The sequence below is a fragment of the Lactuca saligna genome, chromosome 8 (assembly GCF_052625555.1).
Source record: "Lactuca saligna cultivar CGN05327 chromosome 8, ASM5262555v1, whole genome shotgun sequence".
Lineage (NCBI taxonomy): Eukaryota > Viridiplantae > Streptophyta > Magnoliopsida > Asterales > Asteraceae > Lactuca > Lactuca saligna.
In genome coordinates this window covers 3709525-3727935 of record NC_136424.1, presented here as the reverse complement: position 1 = coordinate 3727935, position 18411 = coordinate 3709525, and the positions used below count along the sequence as shown (strand labels likewise).

Here is an 18411-nt window from a genome sequence, read left to right as displayed (position 1 = left end):
TTTTCATTTCTATGTTCAAGCAAATTAAATAAAAACTCAAAAAAAATCATCTCTTTCATTTCCACATTTAAAAGTTATTGTTTTTCCTGGGAAACAACCTTGTTTTGGGTCATTGTCAAAGTCAAAGTCAAAATGAAAGGAGACATAATTGGGCTTCAAATGGCTACCAAAAATAATTAGGCTTTGCTGTCATATAATTGTTACACACCATCACGACAAACTTATTATTTTTCATATATTTTTGGTAGTTTGATAAATTGTTATTGGTATGGGGAAAGCCATAATATCAAGATACTTACATTTCTTTTATAGATAAATGCATCGTACTTGCAATTCCTTTACCAATAAATAGCAACATGCCAATATTGTAACAAATAAAGTACATTGCCCATATTATTAGGGAAATGAAAATATGGGTAGAAGAATAAGTATGTTGTTATGTACGAAAAGTAATGTCCCTGCTACACCAGATGTGTTGCAAAATGTCCATGAAGTCCCAAGTGAAATGACTATTTTGTCCCTGTCTTTTTCTCCTTCATCCTCTAAACCTAAAATTTCTCAAATTTTCATCCTAAACTCTTATCAAACCAAAACCCAGTAATTAAACTAAAAGTAATAAAAAAAAAAAAAAAAAAAAAAAACATGAACAGCCAACTAAAAAAATTATTAGGTTATAGAAGTTTTATTTTTATTTTTTGGATCTTGATTTTGTTTTAGTTTTTGGGTGTTTATTGAAATTGGTTTGGTTTTTATGATTTAAGATGAAGGAGATCGAGAAGATGAAGATAAGGGCAAAAAAGTCATTTTACTTCAAACTAATTGATCATTTTACTTAAAAACCTTTTTTTTAATGCCGTGGATGCCAGAGACGAACCTTGTAGCAAAACTAAATTTGATTGTTTTTCATCATAAAAGTTGAATCGTAAGCTTTCTGGTGTTTTGTTTCTTTAATGGAATGATTAGGTCCAAATTTCAACCATGATCAAAACGGCATGCACACACAACTCTTTAACCTATCTCAATATATATCGAGGGTATTCTGGTCATTTAACACAAAGGCAAGAATGAGCCTGGCATTCCTTCCACCTGCCCCTATAAATGATTGAAGTCCATCAAATAATAAATTCAAAGGAGTTTATTTGACAAAGTTGAATTCCGTCCAAGTTTTCAACCACATTGGAATATTGAATTCCAATTCCACCGGCATCCACAATTCCAGTTCCTAGTTGTGAGTATCAAACAGGGAATTTCAAGAAATCCAACAGAAGTGGATTCCATCCGAATTGTCAACCAAACACGTCAAAGAAATGAAATCTCGAACTCTGTGACCAAGCCATTTTTCCTTAAGAATAATAATTTATGATTATTATTTCAAAGTCTCTTTTTACGAACAAAAGTTGAGATGGCCGAGTTGGTCTAAGGCGCCAGATTAAGGTTCTGGTCCGAAAGGGCGTGGGTTCAAATCCCACTCTCAACATTACTAAATTTTTTTCTATATGCTTCCATTTTTCTTCAAACTTGCCCATCTACTTCCTGTTTTCTTACTAGCATTAAAAACATTTGCAACATAGTCATAAACTAATTACAACTTTGGAAAATCTTTATTGACAATCTCTTATTCTCTTAGGTCCAATACAAATTATAAGTAAATAAATCTTCTTTGATTCACTATGTTTTTTTCGTTACCCTTCAACAATCAATTTTGTATTAATTCATAACAGAAAATTAGAAACACTCGTTTTGCTTGTACTCTATCATCTTATCAAATCACGATTGGGTTGGAGCAATAGTGGCAACGAATGAGTTCCCCCAAAAAAAAAATCACTAATTCGAAACTAAACAAGAATAATAAAATAGGTAACGAGGTCTAATGGCCAAAAAACTAAATATTATATAACACTATTGGTTGTCGAAAATCGAAATATTCAACTAATTAACCAAAAAAAAAGATTATAAAAGATAAACATGATGATTTACAAAATGAACTACAAAAACACATTTGGCTCGTTAGCCAAAACTCACAAAAACGAACTGTAACCACCACCAAGAGGTACTCTTGGATTAAATTTGGCAGATACCTTCAAACATGGGCAAATGTTAAAGCCAATATTCTGTAACCAAATAGCAAAATTTGTTAGATTATATGGTTATATGAAACAATGAAGTTTTCTAAAAGAAAAAAAAAATAGTTACTATTAAAGTAAAGTCAATAAATAAACTTATTTAAAGGAAGGGTTAAGCTTACTGGAATGCTTAAAATCTGCCCTTCGGGGTTAACTAAAACCGGAAGGCTTCTTCTTGCAGCAACAGGAATTGACTTTAATACCATCAGAGCTTCTCGTGCGGATACTTTAACAAAATCAGAGCACAAATTCTCACTCTTACTTAATTTAGAAAGATATAACCAATCATCATCAACCATGTGGCACACCTCCATGACCGAATATTGACCAAACACACAACCACAACAACCACCGGAAACAAACTCCCATGAAACCAAGAACCTATCCATGAAATGACCAATTTGCCCTTGATGAAGTTGTTTAACATTATTAACCAATTCCACCACCTTACATGATCCATTGTCGGTTTTTAATTTGAATTTTTCGTGTTCGTTTTTTTGCAATGAACAAATGCTTGAGTGAGTTGACTCGCTAAGAATCTTGACACGTTTGGCTTCGGATAGAACAGACTCAGAAGATTTTGTGTTTAGAAAATGCATATCAGATGTATTTAAGAAAACCATTTTGTTTAAATATAATCTTCCATTTTCTATAATCTGAGTCAACTCGCTTGAAACTTTTACTTCTTCACTAGAAGAAGCAGCAGCATAGAATGATTTCATCATCTTCATAGGTAAAGTGGAATTCACAGAACAACATATAAGAAGCTTGGTGCCTTTGGAACTAGGCGATGGACATAGGTAACAACCTGCTGCAGTAAAAGAAGACTGCAAAGGGCAAAAAGGTAAATTTACATTTAGGTAAAATGGGAGTTGAAGATGGTAAAAATGAACACAAACCTTGCATGGAAACATACGTATGTAATCCAATAGTAACTTTTGTGCACTCCCACGAACTGGTCTTTGCCTTTGTGATATGAACTAGAAATAGAATATGACAAATCATGGAGAATTAAAAAAATCTTCAACATAAATGTTTTTTTTTTTGTAATTTCAATTGTTGAAACCTGTAATAGGAGTGTCAGAAACTTGGATAGACAAATATCAAGCACTTTTGATGGATTTAGAATACTTAAATCAATAATGGCGTATCCTTCCTGCATATCCAACAAACAAGAAAGCTGCTTGATTAAGAATAAATGATGTTTATAAAATAGAGTTGAATGCAAGAACTACTTTCATTTTTTCCTCAATTTATATAATTCTTGATTTCTTATATTTCATGAGGATAGGATAAATTTTGTGATATAAAAAACTAATTTTGTAGAAACAAACAGGTACAGGTACTTACTGGCATAACAGTCACAGATTGATTCATCAAACTGCAACAAATCTGGTCAACATAGACACGAGTCATACGACACGCGGATATAACTGCTTGCAACTCTGATTTAAATATACCTGTGGAAGGTGTCTATTTGTGAAATGTCTAAAATACCCTTTAGTAGTTAGTAATCACATAACAAATGAATCGTGTGGATCCAAATCAGTATATATATCATCTACAAATAGTAAGTATTATAAAATAATATAGCTATCAAACTCACATGATGATAAGTTTCCCAATGACATTCGGATCCTATTGCGTGCAAATATTGTATTTTGATTTGTGGGATCTTCCACCCACTGTTGTTTACCCTCTTCACAGATCTGTGAATGAGATATAAATAAATATCAAAAAACTCAAAGTAATGTAAGAACAATAGCATACCTTATACAAATCTTGTTTTGAGAAATCCAAAAGTGGGCGAACAAGTAGAATGCTATCTGAAATTCCATCATCAAGACTCTGATGTCTACCAAATAACTGAGTGGCCAATGCCATGCCAGCTAATCCAAGAACACCACTATTGCGAGATAGCCTAAGAATAAATAATTCCGCCTGAATTTTATTTGTTTTTTTTTTAGTATCTCAAAGATAGAAATTGACATTATGATTTTCTCATTGAAAATGGTTATAATAATCACAAACCTGGTCATCAGCATGATGTGCTATTAGTAGCACCCCTATCTGGTGTTGAATGCAAATATTCTGTAACTTTTCATATCTGAAAAGAATATAGCAAAACTATCAACAGATTATATATATATATATACACACACACACACATATATATATATATATATATAGAACTCTTGATACCTCATATCACGAGCTGCTTCTTGCAAATGACTGAGTTTTGGCCTACCATCTGTCCATTTGCAATGGGCAATCTCACATCTGATTCCTACAAAGATCCAAAATTAACCATCTTTTGTCCTGTAAAAAGTTTTGAGTTTTTTACTTTTTACTGGCAAAAACAACTCAAAATCTGTACTCATATTTAGGATTCGATGTTGAACTGTTTCTGCTTCTTGTTTGCTTTCAGGACGTAATCCATGGTCAACTATTATTGCCAATAATCCATCAATAACATCTTTGTTTTGCCTTAAAGCAGCATTCAGTCCATGAGTTTTCCATTCAGCAGCTAATAAACATAATGCCATGCTGTCAGGACCACCAGAGACACCCACAGCTGAAACAAGATACAATTTGTAAAAATAATAAAACAAAAATGAGTAGAAAAGAAAATTCAATAATTCAAATATGATTGTGTAATTGGGTATGTGAAACTAACCAATATGATGATGGGGTTTGACACCTGCCATAGCCATCCGCCTTGAGAAAGTTTCTTTGTACTTTGAGAGTTCAGTTGATTCATCTTGGAGATTAGAGGAACAACCACACAGCAATCGAACATGGATTGATTTTCTTGAAATGGAAGAAAAGGTATGAAATTTAGGGGAATTCTTTGAGGATGATGATAATCCGATTCGAATTAAGTGTGATTTTGCATTGTAATGTGGGAGCATGAGTAATCCTCGAGTCATTAGATCGGGATTGAATCATAAGATTCTACCAAAGATGACATAAATATAAGTTAAACACGATAGTTGTTGGAAGAAACTCATAAATACATAATTAGAGAATGGCTGAAACTGAAAATACAAAAATGTAGACAGGATTATTAACAGAAAGGCAGAAATGAACAGATTACAGAATGGTTACTACATAGTTACAAAATTATGTATTTCAGAATTACATAAATGATAGAAATGATAACAGATTGAATAATTAAAGAGATGGTAACTGAAGCAACAAGCAACAGATAACAGATTACAAATGATAAAGTACAGATTACAGAGTACTGGATGGTGATATGGTCAATGCAACTACAGGTAACAGGTAACAAATAAATCATAGAATGGTTACAGAAATGGTAAACTAAATATGAATACATAACTAGAGAATGACTAAAATACATAACTACAAAGTATTGGATGATGATATCCAATATCCAATACTCTGTAATTATATATTTTAGCAATTCTCTAATTATGAAAAACAAGTTTATTCTTAGCACTAGGTTACAGCATTGAGTTCATTGTTAACAACACAAATTTACAGTAACAAGCAACTTCATTAAGTTCATTATGATATGCTCAAAGGAACTTCATTGAGTTCATCTTAGCACTAAGATACAGTTACAATGTAAAATAAGAACAAACAACAAGTAGCACTGTTGCAGTATGCAGATAACTCTCAATGTAAAATAAACTTGAGCTCTCAAACTCAATTCGAAGGTAAATCAGAACAACAAGCTCACCTGTAAGTGTAGAATTTGGAATTTCGAACTGCTTTAGGGAGGAATTAGTAAATTGCCCAGCTATATCTCAAATTCTACCAATACTTGAGGCTTTGAAGTCTTGAAGCACTGAAGTAAGGAGAAAAGCAATTCTAGGGTTTTTTTTACTCCTTTACGGTTCAATTCAAACAGGAATAGAGAGTAAAACCGTTTAAGAAAAAAAGGGTTAGAAGGTATAACGTCGTCGTTTTGTGTTTGTGAATGTTGTGTATTGTACACAAAGAATACGCAAGGAAGAGAAGAAAACTAAATGTGTGGGTGTGTACTCTATAGTTGGAGCTGATAACCGATGACGTCGTGGCGGTGGCGGTGGCGGCGGCGATGGTGGCAGCGAGCGGCGGAAGGGTGAAGCAAATAACGAAAAGATTGAACGTTTTTATCTGACAAAAATGCAAAAATGTCCCTGTGGTTTGTCATTTTTTTTGGAAATGGTCCAAACCTTTTAAAAAATGGATTTCTGGTCCTTATTGAAAGGTTTGTTTGTGGAACAAGTCCCTGGGGTTAACAACCATTTGTTTGTGGCTCTTAAACCCCTTACGTGCATTGCACATGCGGGCATAAATGTCTTTTTACTTGAGGGACCATTTTTACAATTCCTGAAATAATATATAAAGACTTCCCCAACGTTCAAGTTCTTCCCCAAACGTTGTTCTGCAACTTTCAAGTTGTTCTTCCTTCTCTCGTTCCCCTTTGTTAATGGTCGTTTTGTCAGTTAATCACATGATGGTTCTCTGTTTTTGTGGTAAGTTTGCTGTTGTTAAATGCTCATGGACACCGAAGAACCCAGGCAGACGTTTCTATGCTTGCCCCTAAAAGGTAAAGAAATTCGTTTGCACCCATTTTGATTTGTAATCAAATAACATTTGTTATTTTTCCCTTTTTGAAGGATTCTGCTTGTCGCTTCATCGGATGGGTTGATCCCCCCATGTGTGAAAGGTCTAAAGTCATTATTCCTGGACTATTTAGAAATATGAACCGAATGCAAACTTGGTGCACAACTCTAAAGATTCTGTTGTTGGCTAGTTGGGTGTTTTTTGTGATTTTGTTCATAATGTCTGTTTGTCACAACTAGCATTTTTGCTAGGAAATTATACTCTCATGCAATCATTCACCTAGTGTAATAACTTGTACTATAAGTGAATACTATACTTCATTCTCATTCAAATACATCTCATATGTTCAACTAAGGGTTGGAAACCTTAGAAATCCCAATTCAAGATTATTATGGACTATGATTCTCTTATTGGGTCTAACGAACCAATAAACTTTCAACTTGACTACTTTGGGCCTAAAATGATCCATCTTATTTCTAATGGGCCTTATTGGGCCATAACAAATTCAATTAGCTTTAATGGATTCACATCCATTCATTTATGCTAATTTGGGCCGTGAGCTATCTAATGAGCCCAATGGGCCGAAAATCTTATGTTTAGGTTTCAAAAATCCTAACTAAATGTTAATGGGCTCAAAATATTCCATTACCACCCCTTGGCCCAAGGATCTCGGCCCAACATCAATAATAATAAAAAAAAAAAGAGAAATGCAATAAGAGTTGACTTAGGAGGTGCCACTTCCATAATGTTCAACATATATCTATGCAAGGACCCCCATACTTCCAAGCATGTCACCTCACCAACTCTCTTCCCTCTCCTCTCCATACTCTCGGCCAAACACTCTCACCACCTTCATTTCTCTCTCAAACACTCTAAAAAACCTCTTCCTTCTTTCATCAAAAATCTCGAGTTTGGTGTGTAGTTTAAAGAGGATTCTTCACCAAAATCATCATCATTGGTAAGTTTATGCTTAGATCCATGGTCTAGTCTCTTGATTACTTCAAAAATCTTCTCTTAACTCATGCATTTTCGTGGATCATGACTCTTAGATCCATCTTGAATTCGAAAACTCCTCTTAAAAAGCAAGCTAGGCCGAATTTTCCTTCCATCTTCTCACCAAAACCGAACCAAACCCCAAGGTGAGTTCATACCCCTTGTTTTCGTTTTTCACATGATTTTGGGGGAGAATACAAGTTGCTTTGTGTAGATCTATGTGTATATGCATGACTATGTGTGTTTTCTTGAATCATTTGGTGATTATATGTTGCTTACTTCATTAATCTAAAAATATGTCAAGAACTTGAACTTTATCACTAGGATCTTCATATGAAACATGAGAAAAGTATGTATTATCTCAAGTGTTACATGTAAACATGTAGATCTGGGATTTGCATACTCTATATAGCAAAAATAAGTGTTGTGTTCAAAGATTTATAAACTAAACTCACAAAACAACACTTGACAGAAATGTTTTGGTCCAATCTAGAACTGTTTTGACCATCCAAAGGGATGTATTTTTCAAAACTGTTTTACATGGTTAAAGTTCAGGTTTATACCTTTAAAATGACTACTCGGACGTTTTCATACTATTTTTCTACAATTTTTGGCAAATTTTACAAAACTGCCTATCATATTTGAAATAATTTCGGATCAACCTGTGAAGATGAGTAATTTCACACTAGTTTGAGGCCATCAAAATTTATGAGAAAAATTGTGAATAAAGTAGACAAAATTTTCAAACTTCCAGAATTTACGGATCCAAATTTCGACTTATGATAAGTTTTCTACAAATTTTCTAAAAACTAGGTCAGAAAAGCCAAAAACCAGAAAAATGTGTATTTTCACAAAAACCAAGCCAAAAATGATATTTTTGACAAAAATGGGTTTAAAATGTTATTTTTATCATAAAGTAGCCATCAACACAAGTTTTTAACAAAATTGGAGATTAAAGTGTTATTCTTACAAAAATTGGGCCTTATTTGTAAATTTTTGGCTTATTGGGCCACGAACGTCGTTTTTACAAAAAGGTAGGCTTTTTATATCAACTTAGTAAATAATCAAGCTAAAATAAACAAAACAATAACAAACGGGTTAAAAACGATATTCATATCCTTATTGGGCCTGGAAATAATGTACATGTTTAGCGGGCCTTAGTGTCCTTTTACATCTATATTGGGTCTAGGATAGACATTCACATTCCTTTTGTGCCTGGAAATAATAGACACGTATAGTGAGCCTTAGTGGTCCATTTACATGTTTATTGGGCCTGTGAATGAGTTTTATATGCGTTCTTCTTTTTATGCTATTTTAGTGAATACTTGAACTAAAACTAATGATAAACCAACAAATGGATTTAATTTGATCATTTTCTAGGTTATTGGGCCTTAGTGACTCATTTCTATGTGTGATAGGTCTTGTATACTATATACATGTTTATTGGGCCTCATTGACCCATTAACATGTGCGACGGACCTTGGATACTATTTGTGTGCTATTTGGGCCTGTAAATACTTTATATGTGAAATGGGCCTTAGTTGTCCTTTCATGTATATTTCGGGCCCATGTTATATAATCTCATTCCATTTGGGTCTTGAAATGATTTACATGTTTAGCGACGCCTTAGTGGTTCACTTACATGGATCATTGGCCCTATAATGAGTTTATACATTTTTCTTTGCGTAAATTCGATTAAGGATCTAGCGAGTTTTTATCGGTTGGCACCTATTAAGTGTACGATCGTAGCATGTAGTTATAACCAGAGTCTCCTGGAGGGAGAACGCGGATTTGTGTATAGATCTATACGGGGTTGACACCCCACATCTCAACTGTTCGCTACAGTTAGACTTACTCAGTCTAGGGTGACGAAAACCTTATTCTATTTTCCGTCGGCATCCAACGACGCCAAGACAGGTGAAATTGTCATTATTTAGTATGGTTATGATGGCTCACTTAGAGGAATTAACGTTATGAAGTTTACGGAAGACATCTTCTTTTGTTTAGGCAACGTCGGGTTGTCTGGGAACATTCTCTTTACATGCTCTTAGATTCTCTCTACATTCTCTTTACCTTTTTAGTCAAATAAACAATAGCATACATGCATTAATACAAGATCTAACACAAACACACTAAACAGTTTTCAGAAAATATCGAATTTTTTTGGTGGTTTTCAAAGTTATACAAATCATTTTCACAAACATGCTTATGAACTCACCAACATTTTTATGTTGATCGTTTTTCAAAATAACTTGTATTCTCAGGATACCGTTGAAGCACGATGAACGAAACAAACTAATGGATATTGTGTGATAATTTGTTTCATCATACTCTTACTATTTTGGAATGTAATATTCAAATACAATACTCGATGTAAACAATGAATGTTGTAATATTACATGTGTGATGATGATGATGTTATGTTTCAATTATATTCACTGTAATGATATTTCAAGATGAAGTCACGCGCAAGCCCCCGGACGTTTCTGCCATCTGGTTCGGGGGTGTGACACTGTGTAGGTTTAGGTAATAGGGCAATGGGGTGGGTTTTTTTTTTTTTTTTTGTTAAAGATCGATCAAAGTGTGGTTTTTGGGTGGATTAATGGTTTTTGTTACTTTGACCTAGGTTCTTTGTAGTTGTTTGTAAGGTCAAAGTAAGTTGTTTATGTAGTAAATGACTTCCTGATATAAATATGAATTTTATGGAATTGCTTATGTTGTTTGTAAGGTTCTTTGTAGTATTTGTAAGGTGAAAGAAAGGTTAATGTGAATAATTGACTGTAATTACATAATACACAACAATAACCAAAAACCATAATAACCAAGGCTGCAATTACATAATAGACTACAAGCATATAGTGCAATTACATATCCCAAAATATGCAACCATATATATATATATATATATATATATATATATATATATATATATATATATATATGTTCTAATACTTATCATACTAATGAAAACCAAAATAACCATAAGTCATAAGCTTTTTAACATCAAAACACTTCCAAAAGTAGCAAATAATATTTGCCAAAACAAACACAACCTTGATCTTCAACTTCCACCTCCTTGACCTTTGCATGTCCTTGAGTTATGACCTTTGTTTTTGCATTTTGCACATGTTACACTGACATATTTCCTTGTTAATTTTTGAACTCCATCAGGACCCACTTTACAGCCTTCTTTCTGACTTACACCATGAGTACCACTCTGACTTTGACTCCCTCTTTAACTCTGACTCAATTTTCCATCCTCACTTTTCTTCCTCTTCTTTGTAGGCCTACCTGGTTGTTTATGATGTATTGGAGGGATAAGTGTGGTGGGACACAAACTTTTAGGCCACATTATTCTTCCTTTTATGGGCTCTACCTTATAGGAATATGCATTCTTCCATGTATCCAACCAGTATACCTTATTGAACCACTTGTAAATGTCACCAACATCCCCTGAGTTCTTGGTTATTTCATAAAGGGTTGCAATGGCATGTTTACAGGGGATGCCTATTAGCTCCCACTTTCTACAAGTACATGTGTTGTTCCTAACATGTACAACATGTTGATCTTGCCATACCCCAGTGACTTGGTATTTCTCACCCCCATTCCACCTAGCAATGTAATGTGATGCGTGAGACTTGTTTACATCCAATATGGTTGTTGCAGTGGGTGTTAAACGCCCTTTTTCCTTGTCCATCACCTTCATAACATTACAGATTCTCTTCATCAAGTATTGTCTAATATACTCCAAACAACCTATGATAGGCTTATCTCTTCCCTCTATTATCTTGCTGTTAAATACCTCACAAAGGTTGTTTAACAGTATGTCAAAGATTGCTATGACTATTAAAAAAATTAACATATTGTTTTAAGTATAAGTGCACATTTAACATATAGTAATTTATGGTAAGTTATGTACCTGTAAAATGGCTTCTTGCCGAGTGTTTTGGAGGAATCTTTCTAAGCCATTCACATGCCTCCTTGTCATAGTTGTTAAATTCTTTCATGAAATGTTCAAATTCAGGTACAGTGGTTGCAGTTGCATATCTCCATAAATGATCCTTGTACTCTTTCAATTTCCATTTCACTCTCATGTTCTGATGTATGTGCCTGCGACAATACATGTGCTCAGCACATGGGAATAGTTGGGCTATTGCTGGTATTAACCCTAAAACAATAACAAAAATTAAGTATTTAGTTTATATAATAATAAGTAATTAATAATACAAGTTAGAAATAGATACTTTTTGTCGATCTGTGATAAAAGTAAAGTTAGAGTTTGAACCAAGATCCAAGTCTTCTCCTAAAAACTGTAAGAACCATACCCAACTACTTTTGTTCTCTGTCTCAACAATGGCATAAGTAAGGGGGTAAATACCATTGTTAGAGTCCAGCCCAACTGTAGTTAGAACCTGCCCAGGAAATGGTCCTTTCATATGCGCACCATCGAAACCCAAAAGATCCCTAAGACCAGCCTTAAAGCCTTTTTTCAGGGGACCTAAGCAAATGTAGATTCTTTTAAACCTCCTCGTTGGGTTTGATGGGTTTTGTTCACTGTAAACATCAATCCTGACAGTTGTGTCAACATTGGTTGCTTGCAATTCAAGGATATAATCCCTCAAGATCTCATATTGTTTCGTATAGTCATCCTCCACGATCTTAGTTGCAATAGCCTTGGCCCTGAATACTTTGTCAATAGAAACACTAACCTCAAAGTCCTTTTGAAGTTATTCCTGCAATGCTCGAAGAGGAATCCCTGGATTCGTGTCGATTTGGTCCATGATTCACTTGGATATAAAAGTAGTAGTGCAAGCTCTAATCTTCCTACTTTGAAGGCAAGTATGGTTGTCATTAAATGTCCTTACAAACCAGGGAGATTTTGTGTTTGACCTAGAAGCATGAAGGAACAAACTACAATTTACTTTTTCTGAATTTACCTCTTTGTCCTTGCTTTTATTTTTGGTATTAAGGCCCACCACCCCACTTGCATTTATGACAGGGACTACACCTCTACACAATGCCCGAAGTCTAAGCTTGTCATTCTTTTTATAATATAAATTCCTCCTAGTTTCTAATGCGTGCATGTTAATTTTTTCTTTCACTTCTTTCATTGATTTAAACTTTTGCCCAACATAAAAATTGGCCTTATGGACATTACCAAGACTGCATCTTTTCTCCTTAGCCAAATATTTAAGAACACATCTTATTTTCCTTTCATCTTCTGACCCTTCATCTAAAGAATCCCATCTATCATTGTCAATGACTTCTATGTCCTCATGTTCATCACTTGTCCCAACCTCGTTATGAAACCCATCCATTTGAACACAACCATAATCCTTATCAAGATTGAGGTTAAAGTTAGTCATATCCATCTCCACTTCTGATACATTGTTTTCATCATCAACAAGTTCATCATATTGTTCTTCTGATTGTTGCCCAAGATCATCACTGTCAGCAGACTTTTCATGTTCAGACTAATGGTCTTCAACATTCTCATCTTCTGGTGGTTGATAATGTTCTCCATCAAAAGGATCAAAGTGATCATGAGAAAAGTTCTCATAATGAAAGTCATCATAATCAAAGTTATCATGGTCACCACCTTGATCTTGTACCACATCATCCATGTTAGCATGCTCAACATCTTGATCTTGTACCACATCATCCATGTTAGCATGCTCACCAGCTTGATCTTGTACCACATCATCTAAGTTAGGATTCTCACCACCTTGATCTTGTACAACATCATCCAATTTAGCATGATCACCACCTTGATCTTCTACTACATCATCCAATTCAACTAAACAAAGCTTTTTGGCATAAGAACTTTGACCAACTATTGAGTTCACCCTTCCATTTCTTCTATATTGTGGTGAAACTTGTGTAGGGACTTTGTCAAAGAGTATCAAGGACATATATCCTACCAACTGTGTTTGATCATTAGCTTCATCTATTATTGGGGTTTTATCCTTTGCTGGTACTTGAGGTACATTTGCTTATTTTGGAAGATCACCATCACAGAGCTCCTTAATAATAACTTTTTGCTTTCCTTTTGGAGACATAAAATAGGTCAACAAATTAGTTTGTCCATGTTCTGTATACACTTTAATGACCTTGTTATCTCCAATATATTGAGCCAAATTCAAGACATCATTATCATTCCCTAAATCTCTAAGACCAAAATCCAAGTCTTCATGAGGAATCCTAAAATAGTAATATATTACTGGGGGTACAGAGTAACCTAGCTCTAGCATCATCGCGTCTAGTTCATGAACTGAGAACTCATCAATGTCTACTAAATCAATATATCGCATTTCTCCTTTAACATATTTCGTGTTTGGAAGCTTCGTAAAATTTCCACCATGGTGTAGCTTTATGGTGAACATTGTTAGTACACGCTCTACAAGATACAAAAAACATTAAGAAATTATCAGATGTTTGTATTTTTGGCTCTGTTCTTCAGATCATTAAGAAACCCAACAAAATTTCGTAAACAAAGTATAAGTGAAACTAACCATATTCATTTGTGATGTCATACGTCTCGCTTTTTGGCCTAATCGCCAACATTACAAACACCATTTACAGTTGAAATGCAAAAACAAGTAAACACCTTGGACCAAATCTTGACTAGGGTTTTTGCGTTCAAAACGAATGACAAAGAAGATGGAAGTGGAAGAGATAACTAAATATTTTGTGATTTTGTGTGTAATATGACGCTAAGACGGTAACAAGTGGGTTTATTTCAGGAATTGTAAAAATGGTCCCTCAAGTAAAAAGATATTTATGCCCTCGTGTGCAATGCACGTGAGGGGTTTAACAGCCATAAACAAATGGCTGTTAACCCCAGGGACTTGTTCCACAAACAAACCTTTCAATAAGGACCAGAAATCCAATTTTTAAAAGGTTTGGACCATATCCATAAAAAATGACAAACCATAGGGACCATTTTTGCATTTTTGTCTTTTTATCTCTACTTAACTACTTTGTTCATAAAAACTGTATTTTTATTAATTTTTTACAAAATTACATCAATGGTTATGTTAGGCAAGTTTGGAAAAGATTTATTAGTCAAAAGTTTGATTTTGTTGACCAAAATTTTTCAAAACTTTTGATAAAGATATATTTGTTGTGGCATTTTTTCTTTTATAAAATTTTCAAAACTTTTCTATAAAGATATATTCGTCTTTGGTATTTTTTTTTCTTTTGCAATTTTTTATTATTATAGGAATAAAAAATAAAAAAGAAAAATACCCACCTACCTCTCTCTCTCTCTCTCTCTCTATGTGTGTGTGTTTGATAAACACCTAATAACATATTCATAGATTCAAGAACACTCAAGAACATCTTTTGCTGCCACTACCGTTCAACCACCGTCTGTCACCTCCATCTTCACCTAAACTTTTTCTGTCACTTCATATCAGACAAAAAAAATCATCCCAAAAACAAAAACCTTACACAAATTTTGAGTTTGTTCTTGAGTTCACCCATATTTGATAAATACACACAAAATCAGATTGGATGAACACACACATAAAATCATATCAGATGAACATACACATATACATACAAAATTAGATCAAATGAACACAAACATACACACACAAAATCAAATGAACACACACATGCGAAATCTAATGAACACACACATGAAATCAGATGAACACCCACACACACATGAAATCTGATGAACACACACTTTCATCTTTATAATCTGAAATTCATTAAGAAATTAGACTCATCATAGGGTACACTTTAATCACTGGTTAATGGCTACCTTGAGGTTAGAAACGGCCTCCACCTTTATCAGGGTCAACCCAACAACCGAAAGACTTGAAAGTATCCAAAATCGTAAGGGGCTTAAGCAAAGTGAATAACGAGTTGCAGATCTATAAAGACAAAGCTCCGGTTTGCAGAGACTCAACATCATATTTGTCGAGTTGCAGATTGGAGAGGTAGTGGTTTCCAGTTTGTAGCGTTTGCAATGACGGATCGAAGTCGATCTGTAGGTGAGTGAAAATGGGGCGGAGATGTCCTTCTTGTTTGAGCTTGCAAACCCTCGTTTCAGAGTTGGAACAACAACATCGTCGAAGAAGTAGAGATACGGGAGGGCTGAAACCCTGAACGGTGGCAGTTCTAATAAAACTGTTTAAGCTACCATACGATGATTTTCTCTCTCCCTCTCTATCAAAAGATCGTCTGGTGACCTCATCGGATCTTGGTTTGACCTCGTCTCCTCCGGCTATAATGAATGCTCTGACGGATGAGAGAGATTGAAGGTAGGTTTCAAGTTCAAGACATGTGGTGGATTTGGGGGGGAGGATTGTCATGGATTTGTGGATTTGTGTTCACACAGTAAACACACACTCAAATATGGGAGAGAGTGGTATTTTATTTTTGTTTTAATTTTAATTGTTTTTTAATTGTTGTAATAAAAGAAAAATAAAAAATAAAATAACAAAGGGCAAATCCATCATTATAAAAAAATTTAAAAACTTTTTGTAATGTGACATCTTCACAGTTAAAAATTTCATTTTTAATTAAGGTAAAATTTCTCATATTCACCAAGTTAAGAAAATCGTTTGTTGCAAAGTACATCGTTTAAAAAATCAGAGTAATATAGTAAACACGGAATCTTTATTGCTGCTGATGAATGTGTACAGTCATGCTTTCGCCTTCCCACGAAAACCAATGATACCTGAAAAATAACATAAACATTTGGGTAAGCATGAAGCTTAGCAAGCTTCCCCAAATTACCCCACACAACAAACACATACAAGCATGCATATTGGGTCCGCAGTCATCATATTGGATTACCCCGGGTATGTTGGCATGTTGCCTCAACCTAACCACTCCTCCCGAGCCTCTTGTGCATACGGATTACCTCGAGAAATTATCTAAATTCTTGTAGGTCGTGGAGTCGGTTGGGTATCCGTTTCGATATTTGAGATGCTGATCTTTGTCATTCGATAAGTCGTCGAGGGCTTGTGGTGGATTAAGTGGAAAGTGCTTAAAGATCTTGATATTCATTGAGGTATTAGGAATAATCACCCGGTCTTGGAATGTATAAGCGTTGGCTTGGCTAGTCAAGGAAAGCTAGCCATTATAAAGCTGAAGTTGTCGACTACTGCTATCAGCAAGGGATAAGTAGTGGTAACATATTACTCATAAGTAATAGGGAGGTGTTGTTTACATGGGTGGTCTCATCCTTCGGGAAGTGTACCTTTAGTTTGGGATATGTGTGCTTGCCAAGATTGGTCAGTAAATGAATGTTTGCTCTGGTGAGCTCAGGTTGTTGAAAGTTTGAATTGTAAGGTTCTGAGATGGATTGGGAATCCATAAGTTGTTGTGGTTTGGGAGAGCACAGTTGAATCCTAGTGGGGTAGGATCGTTTGGTCCAAGGGTTGTATAAGAATGAATATTCAGGTTTCATTGCACATCAGTAGTGATGCATGGTGTGTATATAGAAGGGAACAAGTTAAGGGTCGTGTTAGGGCCTCTCTGCCTGTTCTTGTCAGATTAAGGCTTTAGGGTTTGAAGCATAACCCAAACACCTGATTAGGGCATAGTCAAGTGTAGGTTCGGCTCATGATGATTATGGTTGGTCGGGTCTGATGGATGTGTCGGGTACGACCTAATGCCAGACAGGGTCTGATGGATGTATCGGGTGCGGACCAATGCCAGACAGGGTATGATTGATGATGAGCGGGGCCTGATGTATGTATGTATGTATGTATGTATGTATGTATGTATGTATGTATGTATGCATGTATATGTATGTATGTATGTATGTATGTATGTATGTATGCATGTATATGTATGTATGTATGTATGTATGTATGTATGTATGTATGTATGTATGTATGTATGTATGATGTGTATGGTACGAGGATCGTTGGATCTGAGGAAAGTTTAGACTTGTATAGCACTCGACTAGGTGAGACCCGTGGGCAAGGCCTGCATGGTTATGATAATGCGGGTGGGACTTAGAGGAGATCGGTTGGATCAAGGTATTTGGCTATGTTTTGAGTGGGATGACTTTGTGGTCAGTGATTGGTACCCGTGTAATGTATAGGTTAGGGTAGCCTTTACCGGTAGACTCTCATTAGGGGCCTGATAGTTAGACCAGGTGTGAGGCTGTCAGTCTCAGTGGTGGATTAGGGATTTTTATCCTAGTTCAGTGGAAGGTCGCCATGGATGTGAGTTTTTTCTTAGATTGGTCTGGCACTTAGGGTGAGACTTGCATTGGGAGTCTCTCTTGATCTCAATTGAAGGATTCGATTATGATTAATGGTTGGTTACGTTATCCTTGGTTGGATCTGGAGGGTTGTTGGAGCCAATACGACAAGCCAACTAGGGCAACTCTTGTCAGTTAGACCCTCATTCAGGAATCGTGTGGTGCAATTGTGTGAGGCTATCAACCTTAGCAACTAGTTAGAAATCCAGTATATTGGTAAGTTGGTTGTACCAGTGATTGGGATTCGTGTTAAGTGAACATGTTAAGTCACATACTGCATAGGTTAAATAATCTCAGAGTAATTGATTCAACTCTACCGTGAAACTCTCGTCTGAGTCTAACCATTGTAGGGATAAGTCTTTTACTCAAAGGATTATCTAATCCCTTTTATCAAGTGAAAAGTTTCTGGCAGCAATAAATGGTTGAAGATTCTATTTTCTAGTGGAAACAACAAGACAATCAGAAGTTGGATGATCAGTTTGGAAT

At 35.1% G+C, this 18411-nt stretch overlaps 1 protein-coding gene and 1 non-coding gene across 4 annotated transcripts; one reads left to right on the top strand and one right to left on the bottom strand.

Moving 5' to 3' along the window:
• Positions 1–1396: 1396 nt before the first annotated feature.
• On the top strand, positions 1397–1477 carry TRNAL-AAG (transfer RNA leucine (anticodon AAG)). The gene has a single exon. It is a non-coding gene; the product is annotated as a tRNA-Leu (tRNA).
• Positions 1478–1849: 372 nt separating this feature from the next.
• Positions 1850–6224, bottom strand: RSY3 (Adenine nucleotide alpha hydrolases-like superfamily protein). 3 transcript variants are annotated; one of them, XM_078970939.1, is made up of 12 exons: positions 5830–6224; positions 4801–5078; positions 4501–4698; positions 4326–4410; positions 4155–4230; positions 3894–4064; positions 3730–3832; positions 3474–3583; positions 3190–3303; positions 3023–3103; positions 2246–2950; positions 1850–2111 (listed from the first exon to the last, which is right to left on the bottom strand). In XM_078970939.1, exons 2-12 carry the CDS (start codon positions 5051–5053, stop codon positions 2019–2021), a joined length of 1989 nt encoding a protein of 662 aa, XP_078827065.1. In that variant the 5' UTR covers positions 5054–5078; positions 5830–6224; the 3' UTR covers positions 1850–2018. The 3 variants fall into 3 exon arrangements, with proteins under 3 accessions (XP_078827065.1, XP_078827066.1, XP_078827067.1); XM_078970940.1 differs by having other exon boundaries at positions 3190–3279; positions 5830–6223; XM_078970941.1 differs by having other exon boundaries at positions 4801–4934; positions 5830–6223.
• Between the last annotated feature and the right edge of the window lie 12187 nt (positions 6225–18411).